A 20,954-nucleotide genomic window follows, 5' to 3' on the forward strand; every position below is an offset into this window, starting at 1 on the left:
ACAATGAAATCATGGATGGAAGTAGAAAAAAGAGTGTGTGCACGCACAGCCACAGACACGAACGACTCAAAAACGCGATGCACATGGGGACACACACAGATGGCCAGTGCAGCCTTAGGGAGAGATGGCCCAGCTGCCTCCCTGGCACTAGGGAGGACCATCCCGATGTCACACCTGATACAAACACCAACCTGAAGGCTGGCAGCATTGTCACTTCTAAACAAAACTTTGAGAAGAAGCGAGCAGTGAATAATGGTTTTAGGTTGAGTCTTTAGGGGTCTCCTTGTCCATCTGCTGGTCTCAAGGCCAAACCCATCAAAGCCATCCCTCTTCCCAAGATTATCCCAAAAAACTATTTTGCATTTCACTGTCCTCCCTAGGATCCAATGAAAAATTTTCTGCTGCTCTTAAATGCCACGGCAGCTCACCAGCAAATTCCATCATTCCTCCAGCCCGGCTCCTGCCTCTTGCCACCAGCTTCGGTGAGAACTGGCCAACGCTTCTGACGGAACCATATACGTGGTCTGTGACAAAATTTCCCTGGCTTCTGGTAAATTTACTCATCTTCTGCTGCTTTCTAATTGCTTTCAGGCTTTTACCATCAAGAATGTGGGGCTTGCCTACCTGAAGCCTCCTGAAGAAGAGAATGTATTATATGTTGTTGGTAACTCCTGAAGCCCCCAACCCAAAGATGGACACACTGGGAGGAGGTGCGCTAAAGCTACAGCGGATGCTGGTTCTGGATTCGAATTCTGCTTCCACCCTCACAGGAGCTGTGTGATCTTGGGAGTTTACTCAACCTCCCTGAGCCTTGATTTCCTCAGCTGTGAAGTGGATGCCCTAATGTCTTCCTCACAGCATGGTCGTGAGGCTCCAACAAGAAAACACTGGAGGAAGTCCCTAGCACAGTGTTGGCACGTGGTCTTCCCTCAAACGGAGGTTGAAGGTGCGTGTGAGGAAGCGTCTGCACAACAGATACAATGGGAATGAAGTAGAATTCAACAACTGACATTGAATTATTCCCTCAGTCGTCGATGTTTTCAGGTGAATAAGCTCACAGACTCCAGCCCTTCCCTACCGCGTTCATTTTCCAGCTATTTCCTAGCCCCAGCCTTCTGTGTTGGGTTTACTGGCCAACATCCACCTCTTACCCCCAGCTCCTGCTGCCTCTTCTCTAGCTCTGGGCCCAGAGTGGGGCGCGGAGTGAGGAGGTAAGGGCAGGGGAGGCACGTGCGAGGCCAGGGTGGGGCTTACCTGGGGCCGAGGGTGCCCGGTGACAAGGCACTGCAGCACGAGGGTGTCCCCCTCCCGGATGGTGTAGACGCGCTCACTGATGTTGTCCTCCTTCACCACACACGCCTGGCCCGCGTGGACGATTTGAGCCTGGGCGGGAGCTGGCGGGAGAGGGGGCAGGTTTAGGTAAGAGGCACCAAGGCCAGCGGGGGTCTAAGGCTCCCTCCTCTGAGTGTGTTAGGGGGGAGATGTCAGCCCAGAACTCCCCAGGCCATTCCTTAGAGGCCTGACCTATGGAGCTCTAGAAAGAATACTCCCAGGGTCCCAGGCTAGGCCCAGAAAGGTCAAGGACTCAGGAAAGGGCTAGTTCCTCCTCATCCCACCCTCCTTGCAAGAGTTCTGTGTTTTCAATGAGCTGATGAGTATGAGGCGCTCAGTAATCCATACAGATGGGTCATCTCTCCGTGAGCATCGCTGTCTTAGCAGCCTCTGTAGCAGAGACTGCTGGCGCTCCCCCAGGTCCCCATACCTGCCGGGTACATCCATCCCCCAGCTGCTAGGCACATACAGCTCACCTTCCCCTGGGAACTGTCCTTCACCAGTGGGAGCTGCCTCAGCCAGAAATGCCTGGGAGCTCTCCCCTTCCCCTAGTGCATATGCACATAGTCCAATGGCTGACAGATCCCCGTCTCCTGGTGGGATGACTATGGTGCCATTTGCACTCCAGAGCCCCCCTGGGAATAGGTTGAGGCTAAAACAACTGAACCACATTTCTGTCTGTCTGCTTCCCCATCCAGTTTCTCCTGAGAGCACTTTCCCAGCAAATCACTTGCCTGAACTATACCCCATCAACCATCCAGCCTTTACTTTTAGAGAGCTTAACTAACATATTTCCCAGCCCCACAGACTGCTCACTGCCCTCACCCAAAGGCCTGTTACTGTTCCCCCATTGCTCCTTGAGCAGGCCAACCTCTTCTTCTAGGGACAGAAGCTCTCTCCAGGGACCTGGAAGCCTCCAAAAGACTGGCTCCTTCCTGGCCTTTCTCACATGACCAGGGCTGGGGGACCAGGGCTAGGATGTGGCTGGGACACCCAAAGGGAAAATGACTGGATTGGGAAAGTACACAGTCCCTCCCTAAGTGTCTAGCCCCTAGCCCAGCAATGTTTGGGCTTGGAAAAGGAGGGCAAGACCCCCCGAGTTCCTACCTGTCTGCTCTCAGCTGAGGGTAGAGAAAATGGAGGTAGGAAGGCTAATCCGGAGCACAAGGGGGTGAAAACAGAGTCCTTGCCCTAAAGAGGTGTACAAAGATGCGATAAAGCCTGTGCATAAGATGTGTAACTTCCTCCAGGAATCATCCCATGATTGACCTGCACCCTCCCTCCTTCTGTATCCATCACTATCCCAGTACAACAACAAAGCATCAATCTGTGTGTCTGCCAGATTCAGGATTCTTGTCTTTCTGCCTACCCAACCATGAGTTTCACCTTGATGTTCCCAGTGAATGTTGAGTGAATGAATCTACAAGAACATCCCATGGCAATGTGTCTAAGCATTGTAAGAGAGGTGGAGAGGGCCCAGAAGGTCAGAGGAGAGAGAGAGAGCACTGTCTGCTAGAGAAAGAATCACAGAAGAGATAGCCTTCTAACCAGGCCTCAGAGAACAAGGGACTTTGTGCAGGTTGACCGGGCAGAGTCCCGTCTAATATGTATTACCTGGAGTAAACCCTTAGTGGTCTTTGGACCTTCATTTTCTCATCTCTGAAACAGAGAGAATGCTGCCAGGCCTGAGAACTCACAGGGGTGGGTGTGACAGTAACACAGGCAAAATGACAAGTGCTTAGAAGACCCCTAATGTGTTCTAGAGCTGCCACAAGTAGACCTTAACAGAACCTCTCCGACCAAATCCACTGGGGCAGTCAGGAACTAATTACAGAGGTGGGTCCACAGAGGCAGCCCAGCTGTAGGTCAAGAAGCTTGTGGGGCAGCAACAGGGAGCAACCGAGGGCCATGTTTAACCAGGAGAGTCTCTGCAAACAGCAGCGGCTCCTGCAAACAGTGGCAGCTGCCAAGAACCCAGAGTCTGAGTGTCCAGACAACCTTCTGGACCACCAGGCTGCCACAGAAAAAGGAACCTAGGCTAGTCGTCAGGGGATAAGCTACGCAACCTTGGGCAAGTCAGACCTCCTGGGCCTCAGTTTCCCCACCTATATAGCATGGGAGTGGGTTTAGATGACCTCTGAGATCCCTTTCAACTCACACTTTCTATGAATTTTGTAATCAGCACATAGTCCATATAGAAGACGCACCCTAGAGTCTGGGGAATGGGTCTGAAACTGTCACCCACACACCTCCCTGCAATGCAAATGCAGGCACATCACCACACCATGGAAAAGAGAGCCATCTGTGGCCAAGGTCCCCAGCAATCTCGTCAGGAAATGACCCACCAATGCAGGACGCGCATGCCAGTTGCTGATAAGACCAGAAGGTCGCGTGGATGTCTATAAGAAGCCTGGGGGTGCCTCTCAACAAGGATGACATTGATTTAACAGGCTCCAGTGGAAGATAAGCTGGAATCCTGGACACTGTGGCTCACCAATAGCCAGGCAGTGTTGTCACAACAGAAGGTTTGGTGACTGATAAGGAATATTGAAAAGGAGCTGGAGAGCCACACTTTCTCAGGGTCTGGATGGCACAGGCCAGGAAAAAACGGGGCCTGGCCAGCAGACAGAAGGCCTCTGGCCACCTGACAAGTTTCCTCACTGGAGATGGGGCATCATGGATGATGACATCATGAAGATTACCCAACTCCCTTTGATGACATTGACTCTTAAGAACATCAAACTCTAAAATGATGGAACCACTTTGGAAGAGAATTTGGCAGTACTTACTCAAGCTGTTCAAGGGTACACCCCATGACACAGCAATCCCACTCCTGGGTTGTACCCAGTAGAAACGAGTGCTTATAACAACCAAACAATAGGGGCGCCTGGGTGGCTCAGTCAGTTGAGCGTCCAACTTCGGCTCGTGTCATGACCTTGCAGTTTGTGGGTTCGAGCCCCACGTCAGGCTCTGTGCTGACAGCTCGGAGTCTGGAGCCTGCTTCGGGTTCTGTGTCTCCCTCTCTCTCTGCCCCTCCCCTGCTCATGCTCTGTCAACAATAAATAAATATTAAAAAAAATTTTTTTAAATAACAAACAATAGGTCCAAGAATATTCATAGCAGCTTTCTTCATTATAGCTAACCACAAGAAACAGCCCATGTGTCCATCAAGACTAGCATGGATAAATAAATTCTGGTATAATCATACAATGGAATATTACACTAAAGTAAAAAAAAAAAAAAAAAAACCACTGATAGACACAACGTCATTGTTGAATCTCACATGCACAATTTGAGTGGAGGAACTCAGAGACGAAAGAGTAAAGAGTATGTGATTTCATATATCTGCAATTCAAAACTGGAAAAAACCCATCTTAAAGCAACAGAGATCTAAACAGTAGTTGCCCTTGGGTGGGGACAGGGATTATTAACCGGGACAGGCACAAAAGAAGTTTCTGGGGAGAAGATGAGATCCCATCTGGTGGGATGGAAATGTCTACATCTTAATCTGGGTGGTGGTTATAGGAGTGGATAGAGATGTAAAAATGTGTCAGGTTATTTGCTTAAGGTTTTACTGTACCTCAGTTACACTTCAGTTTTTTTTTTTTTTTTTTAATTTTTTTTTTTGTTAACGTTTATTCATTTTTTTGGGACAGAGAGAGACAGAGCATGAACGGGGGAGGGGCAGAGAGAGAGGGAGACACAGAATCGGAAACAGGCTCCAGGCTCTGAGCCATCAGCCCAGAGCCCGACGCGGGGCTCGAACTCACGGACCGCGAGATCGTGACCTGGCTGAAGTCGGACGCTTAACCGACTGCGCCACCCAGGCGCCCCTACACTTCAGTTTTAAAAAACTGCCCACTGAGATCACCCAGTTCCTTCTGTTGACACTAACCATTACCCTACCCACTCCCTTCACTCTGACTCCTTGATGAGCTGCCTCCCATGGCTGACTTCTTCACAGTGCAGATTTTCCCTCTGGAGCAAGTGGTGCCCAGGCCCCCTTGGCCTTGGCATTTCAATCTCCCCATCACCTCCCACTGAGCTTTGTTAACATGAATCAGCCTCTCTGACTCTGGTCACCTCTGGAGTGGCTACAACTGTGATCTGGACCCTGAACCAACAGAGTCCCCACCAACTCACGGGCCCCTAATGGGACTCTGTCCCACTTAACCTCCCGCTCCACACACCCCAGGAAGGCACTACCAGCAGCAGCATCTTCGGTTCCAAAGGCAACTAGGCCAGGGCCTGTGTCAAGAGGCACCATGACATCATAATCCCTGCATTCAGTCTGTCAAACAACAAATGCTCCGAGCGGGGGCTGCTGTGCTGGGTGCTGGAGAGACTGTCATGAAAAGCAAACAATGAAAAGAGCATTGTTGGGGAGACAGATAGCACACAAGGGAACAGAAATGAACAGGGTGGTTTCAGAGTGTTGTAAGTGCTAAGACTACTCTAGAGCAGGGGATGCGTCACGGAACAGTGACAGCAGAGGAGAGACATGGTTTAGAGAAATGGGAAAAGCAGACAATCTGGGACTAATTCCTGGCTCTGCCATCCACTAGCTGAGTGACATTAAGCAAATTACTTAACCTTTCTGAGCCTCAGCCTCTTCATTCATAAAATGGGAACAAAAATGCCTTCTTCCAGGGCTGGTGTGAGGGTTTAATACAAGACCTGTAAAACATCTGGCCAAAGAAGACATGCTCTCTCAATAAATGACAGTTCCTGGGGTGCCTGGATGGCTCAGATGGTTGAGTTCCTGACTCTGGATTTTGGTTCAGGTCATGATGTCACAGTCGTGGGATTGAACCCCACATTGGGCTAATGCTGGGCATGAAGCCTACCTAAGATTCTCTCTCCCTCCCTCTTAAAAATAATAATAATAGGAGGTCCTGGGTGGCTCAGTCGGTTGAGCGTCCCATGTCAGCTCAGGTCAGGATCTCACAGTTTGTGAGTTCGAGCCCCATGTCAGGCTGTGTGCTGACAGCTCAGAGCCTGGAGCCTGTGTCAGATTCTGTGTCTCCCTCTCTCTGTCCCTTCCCCACTCATGCTCTGTCTCTCTCTGTCTCTCAAAAATGAATAAACGTCAAAAAAATTTTTTAATAAAAAATAAATAAATAAATAAATAAATAAATAAATAAATAAATAAATGAATGAATGACAGTTCCTGAGATGATTAAATAGGGACAAGAGATGGGGACAGGAGACCACCCTCTGTGGCTCCCTCTATATCCCAGCACAGAGACATTGAAAACAGACATAAAGCCGACAGGGATGTTTCACGAATATGTTAAAATTCATGTTGCGGGCTGTGCATGGCTTCAGAGGAGCTGGGAGCAAGGGGAGGGATGGGACCCCTCTGAGCATCCCTCTTAGCATCCAGCACGTCTAGCTCTCGGCAAGTTACTTTGTGACTTTAGCAAGTTACTTAAGCCTCGATTTTCTCATTTGTCAAACGGGGTTGTTGTGAGGAATACATCAGTAACGCACACAAAGTGTTTAAAATAGTGTCTGGCACACAGTAAACCATCCACACATGTTGGCATCATTATTCTAGAAATGATCCTGCACTCCTTTCAAGAATCCACCTCCCTGGGGGCCTGCAAGCCCTCTGCACAAGAGGACCCTGCCTTATCGGCCACAGATGGTGAGGGGTGATACATTCCTGCGGTCCCCTGTGTCTATTTCCAAGCTCCTCACCTCGTTCAGAGAGGCAGAAAGAGCAAGTCCTATTTAGCCTCTTTCGGCAGAGAAGAAAACCGAGGCCCAGAGAAGAAAATGCCCCGTCCGCGTCACTCACTGACACGGGACAGGAGCGGAGCTGGGACTTGAACCCAGGCCTTTCACCTGCTAGCTTGGCACTCCATTCACTGTCCCAGTCCTATACGGACTCCCCTACCCCTGCCTTGTGTCACCAGGGAGCCTGTCGCAGCACAGAACCACCAGCCCTGACTCTTCAGGGACGGGCCTCAGAGTTTGTATTTGTAACAAGCTTCTTGGAAATTCGGGAGGCTGGATTTGATCCCCTCTGCTTGACACCACATCGGTAGAAAATAGGGCGGGATTTTGGAAACAAGTATGTTTCCCTGCCTCTTGTCTATGAGACTTTTCCTATTTCACTCTCCTGAGCTCTAGCCACAAACCCCCATGGAAAAGGAAAATGGTGTCTCCCAAGCTGTGTGCCGTAAGGTGTTGAGCGATAGTCCTCTGCGGAGTAAGTATGCTGATGCTGTGTCTTCTCTCCTTCCCAGAGTGGGTCGGCACCCAAGTGTGTATTATTAAAGGCTCTGAAAAGTCCTGCAGTAAACACACCTATGTAACTTGGTGTTAAGCCGGTGCCTTCCAAATAAATTGGACCGTGTAGTGCTTTCTTCACAGAGGATCTCTTAGCGTCGTGACAGCTAGAAGCGTTGTATAAAACGAGTGGAGAAATGTTGATCCAAAGCTCAGCATAAAACTCATGGCTATGGAGACAAATAACATGGCCTTCCCCAGCCTGTGTCCGAGAACAGCCAAGCCAGCATGAGAGATGTTCCCCACCGGGCAACATCGCAAGGAGTTCAGCTGAGGCAGAAATAGTGAGTCCCTGGTAGAGTGCTTCTGGCCTATCTGTGTATTCCTTTTCCCCTAAAAAAAAAAAACACAGACCCCAAATTCCAGGTGAGGGGCGGGTAGGGACAGCCAGCACCCAGCAGGCCCAGGGAGGAAGCCACGAACTCTCAAGGACTCATGTTAAGATGAATTCCAACTTGCCCACTGGGCTTTGGAAGAGAATTGTCACCGGAACCTGGAAGGGAAATTTCATCAGGGACCTCATCCCTCATCAGAGAATTTCTTCCCCGGCACTAGCCAGGGTACAGAGGGTGCTATCAAATGCACAAGGATGAGACGGTAAGACGTAGAGCCATATAAAGCAGGCAGATAGCAAAATGAATAGGAAAACCTTAATAAATTATTTTTTTAAGCAATCTCTAGCACCCAATGTGGGGCTCGAACTCGTGACCCCAAGATCTGGAGCTACACACTCTTCTGAGCCAGCCACGTGCCCCTGGAAAACCTTAATTTAAAGCTCCATCAGCTTTCCTTCAGGTTTCCTACCCCACATTTAGAAAGGTTAATCATTAAAAAAAAAAAAAAAAAAAGATTAATCATGGTCAGGTATGGGCTGCTGTCGTGCTTTCTGCCCCTGACTCTTTCAGGGAAAGTGTGTGTCTGCAGGAGGCCTGGGACACTTGCAGAGGAGGTGGGGACGAGAGAAAGGAAGCAGGCTGCAGACTTCCCAGCCTGGAGTTGGTTCTCTCCGCCCAGTTACCAGCGGACAGGGTGAATGCCATCATCCTAACAGCCTCCCACAGCACCACTGAGTGCTCTGGGCCAGGCAATACGGAATCAGGATCTGTGCTCTGGTCCTTCCTTCTATCAGACCGTCAACACATCCTTATGGATATGAGGTGCTGAGCTTGGTGCCAGGGAGAACTAGGGACGCGTACAGAGGCTCAGCAAGGTTAAGTACGTTGTTCAACGATGCTCTGCTGATTTAGAGTCTGGTTCTCTGACTCTTATGCCAAGCCCCATGCATTTCCAGGTCCTAAGTGCCTGACACAGTGCTGAGGACTTAGGGCTCAGGGTGCAGGGCACAGTCTCCAAGTCGCTACCTGGGCCAGTCCCAGGCAGCATCCTTGGAAGCTATCCTTCCCTCGCCCTCCCAGCTCCTGGTATGCACATGTTTATTGATCCTTTTATACATGTAATGCAAATGGACACTTAATAATTTAGCAGAGTTAACAGTGCTGAAATATTAACAGGTTTTTCTCTTTTAATTAGCCGCTCAAAGAATGGTGGCCAGGGTCTTGGAGGAGGCTCTCGGGACAGGGCACCTGGCCAGCTCGGCCTGGGCATCCTTCTGCCCGGGACAATGCTCTGTACCTCTTCAGCAGACCATGGGCCATCAAACATGGACCTCTTGGGAAAATTAGCCCTTCTGTGCTCTCCACAGCAGGGCTTTGCCCTGCCCTCCCCTTAGCCCTGGCTGTCTGTGGAGCAGGCTAATACCTGTCCTCTGTTCCCCATCCAGAATGAACCAGGTGACCTCAGGAGCACTCCAAGTCTAAGGGAGGCTCCAGTTCTACGCTGGGAAAACCAGTCTGAAACAGTCTCTCCCATCCCGCCCCATCTCCTCTGGCCTCATCTTAATGCTGGTCATCTTGAGGGGAAGCACCATCACACTCTGGTCATTCTCTCGGGCCATTAGACCTCAGTGCAAGCTGATTCCCTCGCCACCCTCCCTCTCGTTCCTTGCCTCCCAACACTTCAAAGACACACACATTGCCTGTTTATTTGCCATCGATTCATTGACTTGTTCTGCAGTATTTCCTGAGCACCTATCGCGTGAAATGTCCTGCCCCGGCACCGGACAGAATCAGAGCCGAGTCAGGCAGAGCCATCCTCAGCGAGGAACTTCTTCTGTCTTCGCTCTGCGGCAGACCACGTTAGAGTCTGCTCCCCACCGCAAGCTCTTTTTTTGCTCATCAGAACCAAACCCATATGCAGCCGACCTCCTCTCTGACCACAGAAATCTCTGCCCGACCCGAGCGTATCTGTCTCTGACCTCCAAGTACAAGGTGCTGTCACTGAATACAAGAGCAGCCATCGCAGGAAGGATCAGCACACAGGCTGCTGCCCTATCACCACGGCTGAGCATGAAAAGTCTGCTTCTGTGGTCAGAGGCAGGGCTTGACACTATTTGCAGGGCCTGGTTCCATCTTCAGGGGCCGATACTGGGGGTGGGGTCTCGTGCCATTGGCACAGCCTGGTGCCCTTGACACACTTCCTCTGCTGGAAGTGGTGGCCAGTCCACCTGTGCCCCGGGCCCAGAGAACGTTCAGCACCCTTGCACCTATATCCTGGCCTCATGAGAAGGCACATAGTTGTTGAGAGGGCCAGGTTATTCTCCTGGACTCTTCATTGTGCATCAACAGAAGTGTGATAGGCACACCACTTAGGGAACTCTGGGATGTCGGGACAGGCCATGGGGAAAGCCCTCTAAACTGGGATTCTGAGGTCCCTGAGGGTAGCTATAAGGGATGTTCTCCCTGGGTCACAGGAGACCAGGATCAAAACTCTCAACAGTGAGGGGACCTAGGGCAGCTCTAAGCAGTGAAGGCAGGATGCTCAGGGAAGAGAGGAGAAAGGCACATGCCCTAAATCTGGCTCTGCTTGGTCTGAGGCTGTAAATGTAAGCCTGGGGGGCTGCCCGGATGGTGTGGTATGAGGGGCCGAAGGCAGGACTCCATCTCTCATCTAATTACTATAAGAAACAGAAGCCTCAATTTCTTCGATCTGCAAATGGAGAAAATACATCTCAGGCACTAGGGGAGATAACTAACTTCTGGGTTGCAAGAATTAAATGAGAAAACGTACACTGGGTCCATAACACAATGACTAGTATCTAGTACGTACTAACAAATGTTAGTCCCTTTTCCATTTGATAATATAGCCCGAGACTCTTCGGGAACCTGCTCAAAGGGCCTGCGAAAAGAAAATGTAAAACTGGATGAAGAGGTCTACTTTAGGGAGAATGCCAAGAGCCCTGATCTCAAGAGATAAGAACAGCAAGGTGGGCTAACGGAGGTAATCATGGGAAGGAAAGATCTCCCCAAGAGAACACACAGGACGACGGTGGGAGAGAGAGTCTGCCACCCATCAGGGCAGAGAATGGCTTCTAGAACCCAGGACCTCAGCTGCCGGGCCCAGGGATGTGTGGCCCAGGGACACGGGGTCACTCGTGTTAATTCTCCTGCTTGAGTCCCAGCTACCCAGCCCTGCCAAGCTCTGCCAGTCCTGGGGACCCCATCACTGTCGCTCACTTGGCTCCCCACCTTGGCAGGAGACCGGACACTGGATGTGACCAAGCCCCCACACATTGACCCAAACCCATGGAAGGATCCAAACCTACTGGAGTAGACACAGCCCTGGGCATGGGGTTCTTGTCCAGGCCATTGCAGTAATTGCTGTGTGGCCTGGGGCAAATCGTTAACCCTCTTGTCTAGAGCCTCAGTCTCCTGACTATAAAATGGGCATAAGCGCGCTCTCTATCGTGAGTGTGAAATACGGTAAGAATGCCATCCGCCAAGCACAGTGCATGCTGCCTAGTAGACACTCAAGAATTATAGCTAGAAGGGAGCAAAATAAAACCAAACTCACAGCTCAGGTGTGTCTGCCATGAGAAGCCCCTGGTCTGAGAGTTACAGCTTCCAATGTAGAGCCCAACAGCCCCCTGAGTGGCCCTGTCCCTAGGGGCACCGAGGCTCCAGTGCACCTGCGTTAGGTACAACACTGGGCCTGGGGCACATCCTGGGTGGGACCAGAGACACGCTGCCAGGTCTAGGCCCCCAACCCAGAACACAGAGCTTGGGCCAGTCCTAGGCCAGGCAATGGAAAGAGTTATGGCTTTGCTGAAGGACCCCCAAAGCCACACCTGACCCCCAAATGCAGAGGCCTCCTCTAAGCCCCACGGAGCTGAGACCCAACCTGGCAGCGCAGGGCACTGGTTGGGGCCTGGCCCACGCTGGCTGTGGGAGCCGATGGGAGACAACAGGGCTAGGGCACTGAATTTGGGCTGAAATGGGTACCTGCGGATCCTGGGCCCACAGAAGGAATGGGATGGGGACAGGTGGGTGGGAATCCTATATAACAAACCCGCAAGAACTGTTTGGAGGTTTTGCTACAGCACTTAACTTGACTAAACTCCCATTCTGCCATACGAAACAGAAGCCAATAATATTACACTCACAGCGCCTTATTAACTGAGGTGACATATCAGCAAGCTCCATGTAAACTAGGAAGTTCTGCACAGATCAGGTCTTATTGGGTGCTCAAAGACCCAAACGTGGCTTCAGGAAGTGAAAATTGGAAGTTAAGAAACAAGCCATAATGCACCTATTAAGCCAGTGAAAATAAATTAGGAGGATCAAATCCTTTGTGGCTGGGCTGTGTGCAAAGCTGGCTCAAACTCTTTGTCGCACGACCCAGCGGTGCAAAATGAGAACCATAAAACTGTTCCTATCCTATGACCTATTAGGCAATCTCACTTTGGGGAACAGGCCCCAAGGACATAATTTAAAAGGAAAAAGTAATTCACATAAGGATATTCACGGCAGAGCTATTTAGAAGAAGGGGAAATTGGCACCTGCCCAAACACTCCGCCACAGAGAGATGGTCACCAGCCTCCAGAGTATCGATGCAGGGGGTGCCCTGTAGCTATTAAAGTGACAGGTCCGAGGTCTCAGTCAATACCAGGCGACGTGTGTAGGAGATAAAGTCGGCCGACAAAGCAGAACAGACGACTGTTTACCGCTATGTAAAAATGTATTGACAGGTATGGGCAGGGAATTTAGAATGAATGGTTAATGTTTGATGGTCATTGGGTTCCTTTTTTTTCCCCTATGAAGTTGTTTAAGTGGGTAATAATAACAATAACAACCCTGAAAGCAAAATCAATCCTGTGGCTTAAGAGCAGGTGGGGCCTTAGACCCCAGGAGGGGAAAGCAGGGGAGGGAAGGACAGTGTTTCTGGAGAGCCTACCACGGCCAGACAGCAGTCTGACCTGACTGCTTCAAATGTCTCACGGCCCCTCCAGGCTGGCCTTCACCCCAGCTCAGAGGGGGCAGGAAGATTAGCTCTGAGGTTTAAAACTCAGGGAGCAGAGGGGCGCCTGGGTGGCGCAGTCGGTTAAGCGTCCGACTTCAGCCAGGTCACGATCTCGCGGTCCGTGAGTTCGAGCCCCGCGTCGGGCTCTGGGCTGATGGCTCAGAGCCTGGAGCCTGTTTCCGATTCTGTGTCTCCTCTCTCTCTGCCCCTCCCCCATTCATGCTCTGTCTCTCTCTGTCCCAAAAAATAAATAAACGTTGAAAAAAAAAATTAAAAAAAAAAATCAGGGAGCAGAGATGTAAGGGCCTGATTCACTTTACGCCTCTCTCCACATCCAGTGACCTCAGGAGGACACCACTTACTTCCCCCCCGCCAGGACTCCAAGGTGGAAGAGCCATTCCTCATCCCCACCCCCATTAGTGAAAACACTCTGTCCCTTGCTGTCAGCGAGAAACAGTCCTCCCTGACTTCTCTCCTTCTCCTACACCCCACACCCAATCCATCAGCAAGCCCTCTCAGCTTGACCTTCAAAACTGATTCCCAACTCGAAGGGGCGGCTGGGTGGCTCAGTCCGTTAAGCATCTGACTCTTGGTTTCGGCTCAGGTCATGATCTCATGGTTTCATGAGTTCAAGCCCCGTGTCAGTCTCTGCACTGTTGGTCCGTGAGTTCTAGCCCTGCCTCGGAGCCTGCTTGGGATTCTCTCTCTCTCTCCCTCTCTCTGCCTCTCTCCCACTCACACTGTCTCTCTCTCAAAATGAATTTGAAAACAAAAAACTGATCCTAACTCTGACCCCTAAGATACCACTCTAGTTTAGCCATCACCACCTCCTGCCCCAATTACCATAGCAGCCTCCTGATAGGTCTGCTCTCCTTCTTCCCTTGCCCGGTTCAGTCTGTTCTCTGCAAGAAGCCAGAGGGATCCCTTTACAACACTAAGGTCCCATCCTTCCTCTGCTTCCTCTCCTCTTCCCTGCCATGACTTCCATCTCATGTGGAGTCAAAGCCAATGCCTTTTCAACAGGCTACCATGCCACCTTGTCATCTGCTCCCTTAGGTTCTACTACACTCCACGTTGTGGCCACACTGCTCTCTCTGCTGTTCTTCAAAGCAGGCCAAGCCCACTCCTACCTCAGGGCCTTTGCACTTGCAGCCCCTGCTGCCAGATTGCTCTTCCCCAGATTTCCAGAACTCGCTCTCCCTCACCTCCTACAGCTCTTTCGAGAGAGAGAAGCCTTCCCTGACCACTCCATTTAAAACAGCATGCCTGCCCCCACTTTTATCATTTTCAATCCCTTTCCCTGCTGTGTTCTTCATAACACTCATCGACACCTTGCATATTAAACAGTCACTCATTTATTCTCTTTCTGTGTCCCTTTCAAAAGGCAAACACCCCTGGGAAGGAAAGCATGTGAAATCCCTGAAAAGGATGAACAATCTTCTTTTCCTTTTTTCCAAGAGTCAATTCAGGAAGCATAAAGTTTGGGAACATATTTTCTTTAGCATTGAGTACATTTATAAATCAAGAAATGCAATACCTGCCCCCCTGTTAAGTATTTTCATTATTGTTTTTTTCTCCATCACTGAAGGGTTTCACTCCTTTTTTTGGCTAAAATTTTAGAAACCACGTAAGTGGCTTGCACCGTAGGATCTGATTATAATGCTGAGCCTCTGAACAACTTGTAAATGATTTGGAACCCAGTAGGTCGGGGGAGAAAAGTGAAGAACTTGGGGATGGGGGAGGCCAATTGGACCAGAGTTCAATCACAGCCAGAGACGGAAAAGTCATTGCTGTTAGGAAGCGCCCAGGGGCTGAGTAGGGGGGGGGGGGGCTGCCTCTTAGGAGGAAACTGAGGTCTGGAATAGGCAGTGGTGCAGTAAAGGGCTGGGTGCAAAACACACCTGTCTCCCCACCTACAAAGGGGCTGAAAGGGAACGTTGTTGCCATAAACTTCCAAGAGGAAGATGGGAGGAGGGCTGGAATTCTCCACCCCTTCTCCTGGAACAGGGTCTCCGTCTCGCTCCCTCTTTCTCTGGATAATGCGTCACATGCCTGTACACAGAGCCTCACATGCCACTTCCCTGGTGGCTGCCTCTGTGACTCACTAGCTTCCTGAGCCAGGCCCAGGCACTGGAAGCACCCACTTAGCAGGGCCTCCCCTGGACGGTCACGTACTCCCCATGCGCCGGACACTGGCAAAGAATGGCTTTCGAGGGGCGCTTGGGTGGTACAGTCGGTTAAGGGTCGGGCTCTTGATCTCGGCTCAGGTCGTGAGTTGAAGCCCCGCATCGGGCTCTGCGCTGATGGCACGAAGCCTGCTTGGGGTTGTGTCTCCCCTTCTCTCTGCCCCTCCCCTGCTCGTGCTCGTCCTCTCAAAAATAAATAAACACATTAAAAAAAAAAAAAAAAGAATGGCTTCCCATGTGTTCCCACTCCCTCTTCACCACCGCCCCCTCAGGAAGGTGCTATTATAATGCCATCTTGTACATGAGGCACAGAGCACAACCTGCCCGGGATCGCACAGCCAGGGAGCGGCTCAGGCAGAACCTGAACCCAGATCTGTTTCAGAAGCCTCTGCTCCTTGAGGCCGCATGCTCCCACCTGAGAGAGATGCTTATTCATCAGCTTTGGTATATTTAGTTGCTGGCTTCTGAAATTAGACCTTGGTGGTGTCATGGAGCCTGGCAAATCATGTGCAACAGCTGACCTCAGAGCTGCGAGTCACTGACACCTGGGTGTGAAGAACGTCTCTGGTTACTCCCCTCCCTGCGGGCACTGACCCAAGAAGGAAGGAAAGCAGTGGAGGGGGATGGCTGTAGGACCACTTGGCTGACCCTTCCCAGAATCCTTGTCTCCTGTTGCCATGGTGCCACCTCTGCAGAGGCCGGGGTCCTGGCGGTGAGGGTGAGGTGGGGCCAAAGGGAAGCTACCTGGAAGAAAAGGAGCTAGCCTGTTCACGGGGTCCCTCTGGAAAAGGGGGCTGCAGAGGCGTCAGTACTGAGACTCTGTCACCAGGCCCACCCTCAGGTGGAAGGGAGAAGTGATTCTCAGGAGGAAGTGAGAGAGACTGGGCAGAGATGGGGGGGGCGGGGTGACAGAAGTATGTGGGAGAGGGAGAAACTGAGGCACACGAGGCGGCCTGGCACCTGCAAGGACTGGATACTCAATAGTACTAGCCCAGTGCCCGGCAAACTGTAGGCACTTAATGAATGTCAGTCAGAGCTGTCATTATCGTAAGTGCTCAAAAGAGTCTTCCTGGGCAGGACAGCAGTGAGCCCCAGTTCGCTCAGACCAGGTTCGAAGCCTGAGCACTGCGCCAGGAAGATGCACTTGGGACTCCCGTGGAGAGGGGCTCTCCGCCCTGCACAGCAGCTTTTCCAAAGTCTCAGCTCCCCTCAGAGCCTGAGCGGCTCTGTTCCTGCAAGGCTGGCTGGGGGGGCTTCAGGAGAAGAATAGACCCTCCTGCCACTCAGCCCAGCTGGGGCCACTGTCCATGGGCCCGGCCCAGCCCCCATCCTGGCACGGGCGCAGCGGGTGAGCGCACGCCTGGCACAGGCCCCAGTGCCCGGGAGAGAGGCTCCGAGCAGGCGGCTTTGTATTTTGTGAAAACCAAATCCACAACTGAGCTCTCCAGCCAAGCAGGGCCTGCTGGGAAGGCTGGCGGGCCTCTCTTCCCGTCCCCCTGCTGGGGCCCACCCTCCCCTCCTCAGCCCCCACCCCAGGAACCATGGGGAGCACCAGCTGCCACCCCGGCTGGCATGGGGGGCTGAGGGGGATGGGCCCGGGCCCAGCGCTTAGTGAGCCAGGGTTCACCCCTCCCACCCTGACCCCCTTCCTGCCTAGAATAAATTGGAATACAAATCAGAAGGAAACGCTTTCCTCTGTTTGAACAAATTGCTATGGATTCCTCCCTGTCTCAGGTCAGGGCTCGCAATGGGGGATATTTTCACTCGCCGACTGCTAATAGACTCAGGAGAAGCTGCTGGATCGATGGAGGCCGGGGAAAATTAGCCAGGAGCTCCAGGCCAGCCTCGGCCTGCCCCTGGCCCCCACTTCAGGTCTCCTAGAAGCGGGGTGGGGGGAGGTGAGCCATAACCCAGGCTGGATATAAGCGCTGAGCTGGCGGCCCAGAGTGCTGGATGCCCGCTCCTGCCCCCTGCCTGGGAGCCAAGGGCTGCCTGGAGAGGCAGTGGGATAAAGGTAGACCCAGAGAAGGCCCCCGAAAGAGGTCAGCAGTCTCCCCACATGTACACATCTGGTCCCCTGTACGCAGGCTCTTCTGTACATCACCATCACTTTCAGCACATGTATGCCCTGGTGTATTTACGGGTACACAAAAAATACACGTAAAGTGCACGTGCACAGGGTAGAGAGAACGGGGCGGGGGGGTGTATTTTAGCTCCTATCAAGGTACCCAGTGGGAGCAGTTTATCTCATGCCAATGGTCCTACACACACACACACACACACACACACACACACACACACTGATTACCAGCACACAGAACTACCTCCCCTTTTGCCTCTCAGCCTGGCTCTCTAGAGCCACTCCTTACACCTGCCCCAGCTCCAACAATGAGGGGGGGCAGACTGGGAGGCACGCATCCCACCCCTGCCCTGGACAGCCTCACAGCCTCTGCTCCTTCAGCTCCAGAAAAAGGGAGTGAGGCAGTCAGGGATGTTGATGCTTCGGGCACATCAGGGCATCCTGCAGGACTGAACCCTCCCAGCATTGCCCGAGGTCACTGTTGGCAGTGGGCAGTGCCAGGGGCCATGGCTGTATGGGAGAGCTAGAGGAGGCAGGAGGGGAGAGCTCACTGTACGTCCCAGAAGGAGGTGGGATGTCTTGATCACAGGAAAGCCACTCAGATCTCCTGCTGGCTGCCCTAGCCCATGTAAAGCCACACAGGCACAGGCACAATGCATGCACGCGCGCGCGCACGCACGCGCACACACACACACGCTCCCTTCAGTACATCAGAGCCCAAGTCTGGCTTGGAAGGGATGCAGGAGAGAATGCTGTGTTCACTGGCAGGCAAAACCCATGCCACTAGCTTGGTGTGACTCTTGCCTCTGGCCACTGGTATCTGCCTCTAAAAACTGAGCAGTTAGGGAAAGGTGACCTCTTAGCCCATTATCTTTGACCTTCCATGATTCCAGGCTGGGCTCCCTATTTGCTCTGTGGCATGAAGGCTTCTCTTGCTCCTTCTCGGCCTCAGGTTTCTCTCCCGACAAATGATCAGATTTGCCCTAAGATCCCTCCTGGCTCTGACTCTACAAGCCTGTGATTCTGGATCCTCTCTTTGTCTTGCTCTCTGCCGTATCCTCAGAGCTGAGAACAGTGTCTGACACATAGGAGGTGCTCAGTAAATATCTGACTAATTAGTTAATCTCAGGTGGGTAGTGAAGAGACACAAAAATTCACAACAGGATGGAGGTGCTCTGATCTGGACCCATTAGGCCCAGGGATGTTCAGGGGTACAGGCTAGTCTGCCCACGGGAGGAGGTTTGGTTCCTGGAGAAGGAGGTGGACAGAAAGCAATCTACTTTTTCACCCACACAGAATTCTGCCTGCGGAGAGCTAGTCTCAGAGACTGTCCCCACCTCTTTCTTAGTTTTGAATTCAGCTGGTGGGTAGCTAAAGATCATGCCTCTCGTGGCAATGCCCAAAAGACCTGTAGACTCTGAGTTTGTCCTCAGTGATCCCCCAACCCTGCCCTCCCCAAGTGTAAGGCCCCCTTCAATCCATCAGGGAGAGCCTGGACTCTATCAGGAAGGTCTTGGGGAAATCGATGTGCTGGGGTTCTGGTCACAAAATCCTAGGAAGTAAATGAGCAGCTCACAGGTCTGACGGCCGCAAGGGAGAGTTTTTATCCCGGAGTCAGGGCTTATACATGCATCTAGAAGACAAGACCTAAGAACAAAGAGCTCAGCAAAACAGGCTGGATCGGAGAAAGCAAGACCGATGGCTTAGGCAGGATGTCGTACAGCTGTTGGTGCCTCCCCTCTCTGCACCACATCCTCTCCCCTGACCACCTCATTGCACACTGGCCAGAACCTGCTTCTCTCTGCCTGAGGCCATCTCTGGCCACTAGAGCTTACATTCCATGCCTACTGGGCTAGAAGTACCAGGAAATTAATACCCCCAGGAGCAGCCTTCAACCAACACAGATAGGAGTTGGTGTATACATGCCCCAGCTCCTTCACCATGGTGGGAGAGTGTTTTACATGGTGTCCCAGAGGTCCCCAATGGGACACAGTAGTGACTGGCTTGACGGTGCACCTTTTATTGGTTCCCTGTGCTTCCCTGTCTTACATCTCCATTTCCCTACCAGAGTTTTCCAAGCTCACCTGCCAAATAAACTACCTCACTTGGCTCCTTATCTCGGCATCTGCTTCTGGGGAGCCCAAACTGAGCCCAAGCCAATCCTGATCATCATGGTGTCCACTATTAAATCTCTCACATGGCCACAACCCAGGACCCTCATACTGCTTAACAATCACACCCACCAACATCACATAACCTACCATGCTTCCCTACCTCCACCCATGACTTCCTTGGAAACTTCCTTGCATGAATACCAACACTTCAAGATCCAACTCATCTGATCAACCAACCTGGGCCACTGGAGAAAGGCTTGAGGGCTGCCAGGTACTCCCAGAACAACCTTCTGGTAACATAGACCATAGCTTCTGCTGGCTAACTTGTCAATAACTCCAAGGCGAGACTCGGGCAGTGTGACAGAGATGTTGGGCCTGGTGGGGACTGGCAGCAAACTCCAGTTCACATTGCCAAGCCAACTGCTTCCTCTACCCACAAGGGGGGCCTCCCTGACATTTCCATTAAGGACTTCTAACATCTAAGCAGGAGCCCTGGACCCAGAATGAGCCCCAGATCCTACAGTCCAGATGCAATGAGGCCTGGGAATGAGACATAGCCTTCACAGGGGTGAGGGGAGAATTATAAAGGTGTGAACACAAAAAAGTTTGTAAATACCATGTAGACATGTCCTGGCTTCTCCTTGAACCTACGAGGTGATACTGGAGAATGAGAAAGATGCAGCTGTAGAGTCCCTTGACATGGCTTTTAACTTCAGCTTTGACACCTAATTGCTGTGTGACCTCGGCAAGCCACTTACCTTCACTGGTCTGTTTCTTCTTGCACTGAATCTCGAAGATCTGCTTCTGGGTCACTACTTAAGGCAACTGCCTGGCAGATGAGCTCACTCCTTGCCACACCTTGAGACCCCATCTCATGGCCTTTCCTCTGTCTACTCTGTGGCCTTATTCCAGAAAGGAGAGTAAAGCCAGGCCTTGCCACCTGCAGCTTGCCTTGTGGACTTATGTACTTTACTGGAAGTTAAAGTGACCTCCCCCAAGGTCCCTCTGCATTTTACTGAAATGCCAGAACCAAACACAGGTAGATGGGGCCACCAGAACCCAGCTCCCTACCTCTACCCTCCTGATGTCCCTCTCAGACATAGGAAAAAGTGCCTTCATTAAGAGTTCCTTAAGAATCACATAGGGAAAGTCTCAGGGCCAAAGAGATGTTCAAGTTCAGCTCAAAGGCCTCAGCTCCCGAATCTTTCTGATAAGAGATTATGTTAAGGTGAGTGGAAATAGGGTCAGACAATGAGAAGTTTCCAGCAACAAGGACCAGAGACACTGAGCAAACAGCAAATGGAGTAGCCTGGTCTCAGATGGGTGTGGGCCTGAGAGGGAGAAAATGAGCTAGATCATCACCTCTACAGTACTCTCCAGTCCCTGGCTTCTAGTATGGACCTTCAGTTTCTGGTCTAAAAATCCACAGCGCCCTCCTGGTGGCTGTGAGCAAAAAGAGCTACCTGCTAGTGGAAAGGGGTATCGGCCAGCAGAAATGAACAACCTCAGGCAAGTGTGAATGGTGCCGGGGCGGGGAGGAAGGAACAAGAGCACTGGAAGATACAGGGCACCCGGGTGGCTCCGTCACTT

The 20,954-nt window shown here is 51.7% G+C and overlaps 1 protein-coding gene across 4 annotated transcripts in view; it reads right to left on the reverse strand.

The window, feature by feature from the left end:
• Window positions 1–20,954, reverse strand: part of MDGA1 (MAM domain containing glycosylphosphatidylinositol anchor 1) — a 56,608-nt gene that overhangs the window by 24,553 nt on the left and 11,101 nt on the right. For all 4 annotated transcript variants that reach the window (XM_086706741.1, XM_086706742.1, XM_086706744.1 and 1 more), the window contains exon 2: window positions 1,255–1,394. In XM_086706741.1, coding sequence (XP_086562867.1) covers window positions 1,255–1,394 — 140 coding nt within the window. The remainder of the gene's footprint in view (window positions 1–1,254; window positions 1,395–20,954) is intronic.

The sequence above is a fragment of the Puma concolor genome, chromosome B2 (assembly GCF_028749965.1).
Source record: "Puma concolor isolate L17-30 chromosome B2, mPumCon1.1.hap2, whole genome shotgun sequence".
NCBI lineage: Eukaryota > Metazoa > Chordata > Mammalia > Carnivora > Felidae > Puma > Puma concolor.